Genomic DNA, 12,410 nt, shown 5'->3' with positions numbered 1-12,410 from the left:
ATGGTGTTGTTGATGCAAATAATGATTTTGTTCTAATTGGTAAGTGGGGTTTTGATGGCAGTACCGGGCACATGGAATATAAACAAAAAATTTCGGATTCAAAAATTGAGGACAGCAGCTTATTTGTAACATTTTATGTTCCCCTTAAACTAATTTATGAATCTAGCGTGTCAGATTCAGCTATTACTGTTAGGACCATCCTCTACTAGGTTTTGTAGACCAATTCGGTTCAAATTTGCCAAAGAAACAAAAGAACTTTCCGTGCAAGAAGAAGCTTATTTTAAAGATAAAATTAATAAGTTACAACCGACTTCGTTACTTTTCCATAATCGCGAAGTAGTTTTGGAGCATTCTTTGCATCTATCAATGGTTGACGGAAAAATCTGTTCTGCTCTTAGCGATTTATCTACCAATAGATGTTACATTTGTGAAGCAATACCAAATGAGATGAACGACATTGAACGATCTATAAGCAAACCAGCAGACATCTCCAAATATGAATTTGGCTTGTCGCCACTTCATTCGTGGATTCGGTTTTTTGAATATTTTATCCACGTTTCTTATAAAATTAATTTAAAAAAATGGCAATGTCGCTCAGACGAAGATAAGGCCCTTGTAGCGCAAAGAAAGAAAACCGTGCAGCAGCAGTTTAGGGATCGTTTAGGTTTGGTTGTGGACAAGCCCCGAAGCGGTGGCAGTGGCACATCCAACGACGGCAATACCGTTCGAAAATTTTTCCGAAACTCTGCTATTTCAGCAGAAATTACTGGAATAGATAAGGCTCTTATTGACAAGTGTTACCACATCCTGCAGTGCCTCTCGTCGGGTTATAAAATAAAAAGATACTAAAAAATTTAAAATTTATGCATTTGAAGTTGCGAAAAACCTAGTTGGGGCATATCCGTGGTATAATTTACCACCATCATAAGGTTTTAATCCATGAGTCCGAGGTGATTGATTTCGAAGTTTCAACACTAGAAAAAATTCTCGTGTTTTCACCAATACTGACCTTTTGCACAGATTACTTCTTAATTCTGATCCTTACATATCTAGCCTTCGAAAATTACCGCGAAAATCCAAGTCTGAGCTATCAAAAGAGGTTTTAGATTTATTATGCACTTAAAACTATCTTACTTTTGTATGCATTGTTTGTATAATCTAGTAGTAATTTGACTTTACATAAATAAAAAATTCAAAAAATCACATTTCTATGCACTTTTTCATCAAAGGGATTTTTTCCAAAACAACGAGACAAAAAACCGCGGATTCATCGCTCACAAAACCTCTATGACCGCCTTCCTTCGAGAGCGGTACCACTGTGCTGCAGTCCAAGAGACGAAGTTGCACAACAATTCAACATTGTTGAATTGTGCCGGGTACAACGTGCACCGTCGAGATCGCGAGCGAGATAATGGTGGTGGCTTAGCGTTCATCACGCACCACAGCGTGCAGTATCGTCTTATTGAAGCAGACATCGACCGCAGGGATACCACCCTAGAATGTCAGGGCATTGCTATCCGATCAGGCGATGTTGAGCTCGAAAGATTTAACGTGTACATACCCCCTGTCACTTGCTGCCCGGCAGGATATCACCCTGATATAGGTGCGCCCCTCAGAGGTGAAAACCGTATGGTAGTAGGTGACTTTAATGCGCACCACGATCTTTGGCACTCAAGCCTGTCAAACGATCGTAGGGGAACAGACTTAGCTGAGCAGATAGACTAATCGACATTTTGCAAAATGAACGACGATGCACCCACCACGATTATGGGCAGCAGCTGACTTTGGCATCAGACCATCTGCCCATAGTCGTCTCGATCGATAAACCAACCGACTTTGCTTCCGCGGATCACCGGACCTATATAAACTTATCTAAAGCTGATGGGAAAGGCTTCGCGGAATTTACTGAGAGCACCTTCGCTGCGCTCCCCACACCAACCGACGTCCACCTTGGTGAACGTAAGGTCCGCAGGGTTGTCGCTGCTGCTGCAGCTCGCTTCGTACCGGCAGGATGCATTACGGACCCCCGTCCAAACTTCCCTGCTGAAGCGGCTGTTCTAGCCGATGCACAGAGGGGTATTTGGCCGATTTAGGCGGCCAAAAGTCGAATTTTCCAAACGCACTTTTTTGTTTTTTAACTGAATATAGTGTGAAGAGAATATAATTCTTGACTAGATTCCGTTATTTTTTAATCCCTCTTTGCTTTAATTCGCTCGCTCCGCGCTATCAAAGTGCCGTGTTGATAATTGTTTATTTGGTTTTTAGATGTGTTTAATACAAGCCGAAGTTGTAAAAATCTGCTTTAAATCGTGTGTTCATCTTTTAAATTATATTAAATTATATAATTATAAAGCAGAGAAATACCATGTAATCCAAATAGTTTAATACAAATATAATATGAACTTGTACGGGCAAAGCTATAAGGAAAAATATCGTATTTTTGCAAATTTTAATGGATTAGAGAAATGAACTACAGTCATAAAGTTACGTAACTCCACTCAACGGCGCTGAGATTCTTGCTTGGGTTTTGTGCTTGACAGTTCGTAGTCTGGAAACAAACAAAAAAAACTGCTGAAAAGGTGCGTTTGCTGTGCACTGANTGTACGGGCAAAGCTATAAGGAAAAATATCGTATTTTTGCAAATTTTAATGGATTAGAGAAATGAACTACAGTCATAAAGTTACGTAACTCCACTCAACGGCGCTGAGATTCTTGCTTGGGTTTTGTGCTTGACAGTTCGTAGTCTGGAAACAAACAAAAAAAACTGCTGAAAAGGTGCGTTTGCTGTGCACTGACCATTGGAAATATTTACTACTGCCGAAAAATAAACCGAAAATACTGCTGCAGTACTGTACCTGTTTTCTTTACATGAACAGGGTGTTTTGTAAAAGTGTTCAAAGAGTAAAGGGGGTGATAGGAAAGACAAGACGCCCGACAACGTTAAGAGGGTGGCTGGGACGGTGCGGGAGGAGGGGTTCAATATAAAAATTTGGAGAGTTGCAGGGAGAAAATAGTTGTCAGTACATTTAGAAAAAAATTATCTACTTAAGCTAGTTCTAGTAAAAATTTGAGAGTAAGTTTTTAAGGCAGTAAAATCGTACGATTTTTTTCTCAAACTACATATACAGTCAGTCAATAAAGTTTAGGTACAGCAAATTTTTAACAAAACGGGCAACTATTTTTCNCTAGTTCTAGTAAAAATTTGCAAGTAAGTTTTTAAGGCAGTAAAATCGTACGATTTTTTTCTCAAACTACATATACAGTCAGTCAATAAAGTTTAGGTACAGCAAATTTTTAACAAAACGGGCAACTATTTTTAAAAAATTTTACCTAATTTTTTATAAAATTATGCTTGACTACAATAAAAACCCCCAAAAGTCNCAAAAATTTTACCTTTCGCTAATTTTTTATAAAATTATGCTTGACTACAATAAAAACCCCCAAAAGTCAGAGTTCCGAACCTTATGCAAAAGTAAAGAAAATTCTGCAAATATTCATCGAAATATTGCACTTTTTATTTACACTCTTTAGAAAAAAGTTGAGTATGCAATTTTTTAGCCCGTTCGATTTTATTATAACAAAGTGCCAGTCTGAGGTAGCTAGGACTTACCATTGATTTTTAGCAATTTTTTTTGTTGAAGGTGTCACTCATTTTCTCCATATAAAATAATGTTTGATAATTTTTTTATATGGAAAAAATGTGCGCCACCTTAAACAAAAAAATTCCCCAAAAATCAATGGTAAGTCCTAGCTTTCTCATACTTGCACCTTATTATACTAAAATTGAATGGGCTAAAAAACTGCATGCTCAACTTTTTTCTAGAGAGCATAAATAAAAAGTGCAATATTTGAATGAAATTTTGCAGAATTTTCTTTACTTTTGCACAAGGTTTGGAACTCTCTTTTTTTGGGGGTTTTGTTGTATAGTTAACCATATTTTTATAAAAAATTAGCGAAAAATTAAATATTTAAAAAATAGTTGCCCGTATTGTAAAAAAATCGCTGTACCTAAACTTTATTGACTGACTGTATGTATGTATCTCATTACTTTAAACAATCAACTCTTGTAAATATGTATGTATGTATATCCAAAGGTTTCTAGGAAACGACTCTAACGATATTGATGGAATTTTGTATTTAGGTAATGTTTTTAATTTTAAGGGTATCTGGAGATTTTTGTACAAAGTTGCCACGTATTCGAAATTATTCATAATTATTAATTCTAAGGAGGCGCAAAAGATTCACTAAAAAATGAAAGTTAAAAGACTTTTCAAATAAAACAAATTACTATATACTATAGTTAGTTCGATGAGTGTATGAAATTTCTGCGTGTTAGATAAGGTGCAATAAAACTCAACATAATGGTTACTCCGTATAGTGTTTTTTTAATCATTTGTTATTTTGATTTAACTTGGTTTTTAAACAGGTAGCAATCCTAATAAATGTAATTGAAAATTAAGCCCTTTCAAAGCCGTTTTGGATGATACCCTTAGCGTAGTAATTCATTGAAATTGAATCACATTTTTAACAGGTGGCAAACCATCTCATGTTCCATATTCATATTGTTAAAATTAATTTAACCTGTCATATACATTGAATTTAATGTTTAAGCAAGCCCTGTTAAAAATAGTTTCAAACTATAACCTTATTAAACTTTTCAGTCTGACACCAATATTGTTATACATATTTCAGTTACCTAATTCCCTTGAATTAAAGTTGAATTTAATTCTTATACAGATGGTAATCCTCCCACATGTTGTTTAGAAATAAAGCCTTTTCAAAAACATCTCATTGATACCCATATTTTAGTATTCATTTAACTTAATTGCATTTGATTTTTTAGCAGGTGGCAACCGCTTTTATGTTCTAACCTAGATATAAATCTTCTCCGCGGCGATGTGAATACATAGGTATCAATGTTTCCACAATCGGACCGCGATACCAGGGAGTTTATCGATGTTAAACTTCAAGCAACTTTATTTTCGTTGTTTTGGTCGAATACTTGGACATCCTCCCACTCATGATTTTACACATTTACAGTTTTAAATATTGTAACACGTCGTTTCTAAACATTTTGAGTTAAAATTTTCATAAATATAATTTTGGCCGCCAAACTCGGTCAAATACCCCTATGTGCGATGAGCGTGACAACCTTCGTCAGGCCGATCCCGGAAATCCCCGCATTAGGGATCTCAACGCGGAGATTCGGCAGCTTGTGAACGTACCTAAGCGGAAAAAGTGGGAAGAGCATCTGAAGACTTGCAACTCCACCCCTGGTGTGAGTAAGCTTTGGTCAACCGTGAGGCCACTGTCCAATCCGACGAAGCACGACGACAGGGTCGAAATTTCTTTCGGCGACCATGCTATTTTACCCGGCAGTTCATACTGCATCCTCCGGCGGACAAAGCCAAGCGTCGAGTGACCAGAAGCCAGCACAAACTGCCAACAACTTGTGCCTCCCTTGCTTTCACTAGCGGTAAAGTTCATGTGGTCATCGGGTAGGCGAAAGCCTCCAAAGCCATGGGTCCCGACGCAATATGCATGCTGATGCTGAAAAATTTGGGTCCTGCGGGAGTAGCGTACCTAACGGAGTTCCTCAATTTGTCAATGGCCACTCTCATCATCCCAGACATCTGGAAGGTGGGGAGAGTGGTCCCATTGCTCAAACCGGGGAAACCAGCCAACAAAGGAAAATCGTATCGACCGATAACGCTCCTTTCCCCGGTAGCGAAGACACTAGAGGCCTTGCTGCTCCCGTATTTCACGAACCACCTGACCCCAGCGAAGCATCAACACGGTTTCCGTAATGTGCACAGTACAACAGCAGCACTTAACGCCTTAAACACTCAGATAACACGTTGCCTTAACCGCAACCGTCCCTGTGAGAGAACTATTCTAGTAGGGTTGGACCTGTCAAAGCCGTTTAACACCGTCAGCCACTCCACGCTACTAGAAGATATAGAGGCTTTCTCTCTCCCACAGAGGCTCAGACGGTGGTCGGCGAATTATCCGAGTGGTCGACACTCGTCGGTAATGTTTAGAGACAAATCGAGCAAACTCAGAAAAATAAAACAGGCGGTTCCACAGGGTGGCGTTCTTTCCCCGCTACTGTTTAACTTTTACACAGAGAAATTTTCGTTTTAAAATTTTTGTGGAACGTTTTACTTTTAACAACGTTTCGACCCAGGTTTTGCACCTACAATGTTTACTTAGGTTTTGAGAACGAAAATTTTCAATTCAACTTCTAAAATCTACATTTTTGTTTTTGACACGCACATTTTCAATTCGTTTTTAGAAACGATCATTTAGTAAATGCCCACGTTCAAATAAAATTCTAAAATGTTTCTTTTTCGTTTTAAAAACATGCGTTTTCAAAAATGTTATTTTTATTAAATCACAAACAGGTTTTGGTATATATGTACATTGTAAAATTTTTTTTTATGTATATTTATAAATAAATTATAAACCTTAATTAAGAAAAGACAGATGTTTTACATATATAAATACATACAGATTGTCTTTCCTTCCAAAATGCGGCTGATGGTTTTGCTTCACGCTAGTCAGATCCTGCAATTTATCATAGGAAAATTTTAAATTATTATTTAATAAACCATAGGAATTTTTAGTTATAAGTTATTCTTACCAAAGCTTTTTTTCGATAAAAGAAGTCCATCATATCAATATGCCTTCTTATTTAGGTGGTTAGAATGGCGATATTATACTTCAGCGCCTTTTCTGAAGAATTAAATGATATTGAAGCTTGAAGTAACTTTTTTTCTACACACAATTTTTTCGACAAATGATGCATACAAATGAAATGTTTTTAATTATAAGTAGCTTTTCAAATTCTAAACCAAAACGTTTTAATTTTAAATATTTTTCATACTTAATTGACTGAAAATAAATTTNTAAACAACCTCTGGACCCGTCAGCCTACCGACAGGCCCTGAGCGGCATTCACTGGCAATCAGTCTCGAGTTATGTAGACTCCCGCCCTGTGAATGTCGTTATGGGCACACAACCACCGGACATTGACGAGACGGAGCTTCATCTGCCTCGGGAGACTAGAACCACAATAGCCCAACTTCGCTCTGGCTACTGCAGCAGGTTAAACTCATACCTGAGCAGACTAAACGCAGATGTACCAAATGAGTGTCCGGCATGCGGAGAGAAACCCCATGACTCGAAACATCTCTTCGTATGCCCGGAGAACCCGACAACCCTTACGCCTTTGTCCCTGTGGACCGACCCTATTGAGGCTGCACGCTTCTTAGGGCTGTCGTTAGTGGAACTTGACGACAACGACTGAGATATTAACCGATATTGGCTTGGTTGTTGTAGCCGCTACTACAACAACAACAACAACAACCGCCTACGAAGAAATACTACGCAAAAATACTGTGGACGCAAGTGAAAATTGTAACTTTAGGCGATTTTTCTAACGAGTCCTTAGGGATCCATAGGGGGCCTACGTGGTCGGAGGTTGCATTTTTGGCAATGGCGGTTCATGAAAGGCCGCTCACACCAGGCGATTGTTGCTTTCAACTAAAAGTTGACTGTAAAATCGCCTCATGTAGCCTGTAACCAACCGGTGCACACTACCATTCGGTTAGCACCAAGTTCGATCCATCGCCCAAGATGCAAAAAAAAAAAAAATTGTTGATGGTTCCCTGTATTTGGTTGAAAACGCACACTATAAATTGGAGGAGAAGCTGTCGTACATTCCCAACGGGGCCAGAAGCGCTCCATTAGTGCTATTGGAGCGCTCCATATTCAGCAGTGAGCGCTCCCTTCCTAATTTCACACTTCATTGTATTTTAACACTGGGTGCCATTAGAAAGAAGCGCTCCCTTGCTGCTCCCAAAGAAGCCCTTGGCGAGCGCTTCAACTAAAGCATTTAAAAAGCGATGCATGCAAATTTTAATTTTTATATTACATTTTTGTTTTAATAAATAATGGTTTTTGTTGAAGTTGAAGGCTTTATTAAGTGTACTTATTGTTCTTCTTTTCTGTGTGGTATACATACGAAAATGCATACATACATACATATATGTTTGTACATAAATTACCCTGCAAACCAAAGTTCCCGAAATCTTAAGGAAATCGTTAGGAGTATCTCATTTATGTAACGATTTTTTTACGAATTTTCAAAGAAAATTATATGAAGTGGTTGACACGAACTCGTAAAGAAATTTCTGTAGGAAAAATAAAGAAAATTCTGGAAAAATTCTGAAAGATATTCTTCACATAGCAGCATTATTTTCGTTGCTTCACAGATTTTCTTCCGAAATTTCGTAAAATAATGGAAGTGTGCGTAATTTATTTCATTTTAGAAAATTCGGCAAAAAATCGAATTAAATCTTAACGAATTCTTTAAAATTTCTTTACAATGCTGAATACTCTGAAAAATGGTTTGCAGGGTAACTACATATTTTTCAAAAGAAAATATTTTATATTATTATTCTAAATGCTATTTATTTCTGAGCATTGCTAGAAATTTAAAAATTTATTTTTTACTTTGCTTTTTTACTGCTCCCTGCTTGCGCCTTTAGGGAGCAGCTAACTTTCAGTCCCGTTGGGTTGCTCGTAACTCGGCCTCATAAATACATATCTACATACATACATATCGTCGTTTAAAGTACAAAACCGAGTGTCATCGTTCTGCACAAACTTGATAACCGCTAGACCAATTTCTCCCAAATTTCTCACAGTTGTTGGCCTTAATAAAACATACCAATCGGCTGAAAATTTTTAAAATCGGACAATAACCACGCCCCCATCCCTTATAAAGGTAATTTAGAACCGAAACCTTCGATAAATCATTAACTACAGAAGCTACATTAGTCAAAATTAATGTTTGCAATAACTCTTTAGCAAAAAACACGTTTATGATAAAATTTTGGAAAATGGGCGTGGCATACCCGTTTATGACCAGGTATGTATATCTCGGTAACCGTTTGATCAATTTATACCAAACTTGGTACAATTATTTCGCTTACCACATAAAAGCTAAACGTTAAAAACTATTGAAATCGGACTAAAATTACTCCCACTTTTCATATAACGGTAAATTTTAGAAATTCTTGAAACTTTAGTATTTCGAAATTTAAGGATGCTAATTAACCTAAAATTTATACCAACAGAAATCCCTTGAAAATAGGGAACATTATTGTAAAATTTTTGAAAGTGGGCGTGATACCGCCCACATCTAACTATATAAGTTTTTCCCATTAGGTATAACTGAACATACTATCGAAATTGGTAGACATAGGAGTAAAACCACTATATTTACCATGTAACGGTAGTTTTCAGAAAGGTGAAAAACTAATTTAATACTTGCGCCGGGTATTTAATGTTCGGCTAAACCCGAACTTAGACTTTTTTACTTGTTGTGTAATAATTTGGTCTTCGAAAGTCCTTGTAAATGGGACTTCTAGGACCCTGTTTAAAACGGGGATTAAAATAACTCCCAAATATGAACTTTTTTCGGTTCGGTTCCTCAAAATCATTTGCCGTACAATTTCAGGGGTCCATTAAACAAATGAAGTCCCAAAAATTAAAAACGAGATGTGTTTTATAACACAGATACCAATACATTCTCTTAAAACCAGAAACGAATATAATACCTTCATATATAACATAAATCACTTATATAATAGTGATGTACAAACAATTTTCCTTAAAAATACGCATACTTTTAAAAAATATTTGTATTAACACATTTTCCAATAGGACTGCGTACTACGAAATAGAAAATATAATAAATATTAATAGGATCGCGACAGTTCAACAGGTTTTGACTATTTTTCTTTTGTCTGTTATTTTTTTACAAAATTATAGCTCATTGTCTAAAAGACCATATAAATCCGAGTTTCAAACTTTGTGCAAAAATTAAAAAAATTGTGCAACGTTTCACATAAATTGCAAACTTTTCAATTAGAATCTCCAAAAAAAAACGTTTAAATTTTAGTACATGTAATAAAGTGCGATTTTTAATTTGCTAAAAACTACGTTGAGTTTTGGAATTTTTTTTTCTTGACAGTGTAAAGCAGTTCCTTCCTTATAAAGATATTTTTCGAACCTACTTTGAGACATTTCTCCAACGTTGCGGAGCGCTGCCAGCTTTTCTTTTTATCACATCACGATTTAGCGAATAAAAGTGGTTCGTTCCACAAACTGCTACTACCCTATTCTCAAGTAAATGTAATCAACGCCTCAGAAACTTTAAATGCACTGAAATTCATTAATACTTTCACAAATCTCCGATTTTTTAAATTTTCTTTATTAATTCTTTTTATAAATCATATACTTTGCATTCTAAGGCAATTGAAGAACGTTTCCTGTCGAAAAATTTAATATTAAGAAAATTTACTCTGACAGTTTATTTTTATTTTATTTTATGTTTACTTTTAAATCTGTTAAAATGTTTCATCGCCGCCGGAAATGCGGAATCTTGTATTCTCTTATTCTCGTTAACATATTGTGTGANTAAATTTTCTTTATTAATTCTTTTTATAAATCATATACTTTGCATTCTAAGGCAATTGAAGAACGTTTCCTGTCGAAAAATTTAATATTAAGAAAATTTACTCTGACAGTTTATTTTTATTTTATTTTATGTTTACTTTTAAATCTGTTAAAATGTTTCATCGCCGCCGGAAATGCGGAATCTTGTATTCTCTTATTCTCGTTAACATATTGTGTGAAGTGTTGGACAATTTTTGCTGCCAAAATAAAAAAAAAACAACAAATATTATGTCGAGCAAAAAAAAACGCGAATATGTGGTAGACTTCAGACCTTGTGTGGTAGAAGTGNTAGTGTTGGACAATTTTTGCTGCCAAAATAAAAAAAAAACAACAAATATTATGTCGAGCAAAAAAAACGCGAATATGTGGTAGACTTCAGACCTTGTGTGGTAGAAGTGGTAGGAGCTCAAAAAAGTGGTAGTTCTACCACAATGTGGTAGAAATCCGATCACTAATTGGCATATGCTACAATAAAATCGATACAATAAAAAGCAGGGACGTGAACCGGTTTTGAACCGAACCGGTTTTGAACCGAACCGGGTTTGAACCGGAAAACCGCTTTTTTCTATTAATTAACTGAACCAATAACCGAACCGAAATTTTTCACAAATGTTTGATCCGAACCGAAACCCGAACCACTTTCTTTAAAGGTTTAAAGGTTCGTTTCAACCAATTTTCAATAGATAAATGTACCCNTATTTTCCACAAATGTTTGATCCGAACCGAAACCCGAACCACTTTCTTTAAAGGTTTAAAGGTTCGTTTCAACCAATTTTCAATAGATAAATGTACCCACTTTTTATCTTTTTGTTAAACATGATAATACCTACCACCGCGTTGTTGCACTTGACACTTAAATTTGCGCGTTATTTTTTTTTTGTTTTTCGAACCGTTGAACCGAACCGAGACCCCGGTTCAGAGACCAAAAAAACCGCTTTGACGAACCAATCCAAAAGTGCAACAACGGTTCGAACCGCTGAACCGAACCGACCAAATTTTTCATCCGGTTCACGTCCCTGATGAAAATATTNATAAAAAGTGCTGCCACATCAAAACTGAAGCATGAACTGAACATGAACAGAACTGAACATGGTCGCGCACAAAAAATTGATTTGAAGGGGAAAAATCGCAAAAAATCTCCCAAGGCGATTTTCTAAATTTGTACGCACAAATATCCAAGAAAATGGCCAAATTGGCGCTAAATCGCCTAATCTGGACACTCTGATCACAATTGTGCAATAACAATAAATAAAATTTCTTACATAAATTTACATTCGGTTTTAGTTAATACATAGATAACTTAAAAAAAAATTTCTAATCTTTTAGGTGTAAACTTATGCGTAGAAGTCCATTTTGAATCGGCAGAGAGTGGATTTTTCCTAAAACATTCACGTCAGCCGCCTATTGCGCCCGAAATATCAATTCAAACGTCATCTGCCACTCCAACCAAAGCAAGGACATCATATGATTCGGTCTTGTCTGTTGATCGTTTCACGGTGGTTCAGACAACCGAACCCGTATCTATCAGAGCTAGCTATGGTCCATTTTCAACAAAACAAACAGTTCCAGCGCGTTATATTGTTCCGGACATTTTGGAAAATCAAAACAATAGTCTCAATGTAAGTGATTTGCAAAAGAAAGAAAACTGAAGTATTTTTTAACCGACTTCAAAAAAAAGGGATTGATAGTGTCCCAGAGGCGGTCCTATACTAATCTGATTTAGATCCGATCATTGGATCATGAAAAAATTAACGGTACTCCTAAATTTTTATATGAGATTTGAAGTCGGTTTTTTTTGCGCTTAAAAATTACTTGTTTATCAATTCATTCAGAAGTTTCCGATGTTATTGATGACTGTTTAGCTACACACATATAGTCAAAAT

At 36.3% G+C, this 12,410-nt stretch overlaps 1 protein-coding gene and 1 long non-coding RNA gene across 2 annotated transcripts in view; both read left to right on the top strand.

Moving 5' to 3' along the window:
* LOC108364519 (uncharacterized) overlaps nucleotides 1–6,145 on the top strand; it is an 11,325-nt gene extending 5,180 nt beyond the window's left edge. The window contains exons 2-3 of the long non-coding RNA XR_001847771.1: nucleotides 6,076–6,078; nucleotides 6,130–6,145. This is a non-coding gene — a long non-coding RNA (uncharacterized LOC108364519). The remainder of the gene's footprint in view (nucleotides 1–6,075; nucleotides 6,079–6,129) is intronic.
* The window catches only part of LOC108364518 (uncharacterized), a 34,984-nt gene extending 22,793 nt beyond the window's left edge, over nucleotides 1–12,191 (top strand). Inside the window, exon 2 of the mRNA XM_017618220.1 lies at nucleotides 11,854–12,191. Coding sequence (XP_017473709.1) covers nucleotides 11,854–12,176 — 323 coding nt within the window. The 3' untranslated portion in view covers nucleotides 12,177–12,191. The remainder of the gene's footprint in view (nucleotides 1–11,853) is intronic.
* Nucleotides 12,192–12,410: the final 219 nt, after the last annotated feature.

The sequence above is a fragment of the Rhagoletis zephyria genome, unplaced genomic scaffold (genome assembly GCF_001687245.7).
Source record: "Rhagoletis zephyria isolate East Lansing unplaced genomic scaffold, Rhagoletis_zephyria_1.1 Rzeph_scaffold_01581, whole genome shotgun sequence".
Classification (NCBI taxonomy): Eukaryota; Metazoa; Arthropoda; class Insecta; order Diptera; family Tephritidae; genus Rhagoletis; species Rhagoletis zephyria.
Note: the sequence above shows the minus strand (reverse complement) of the source record. Positions and strands in the feature narration are given on the sequence as shown.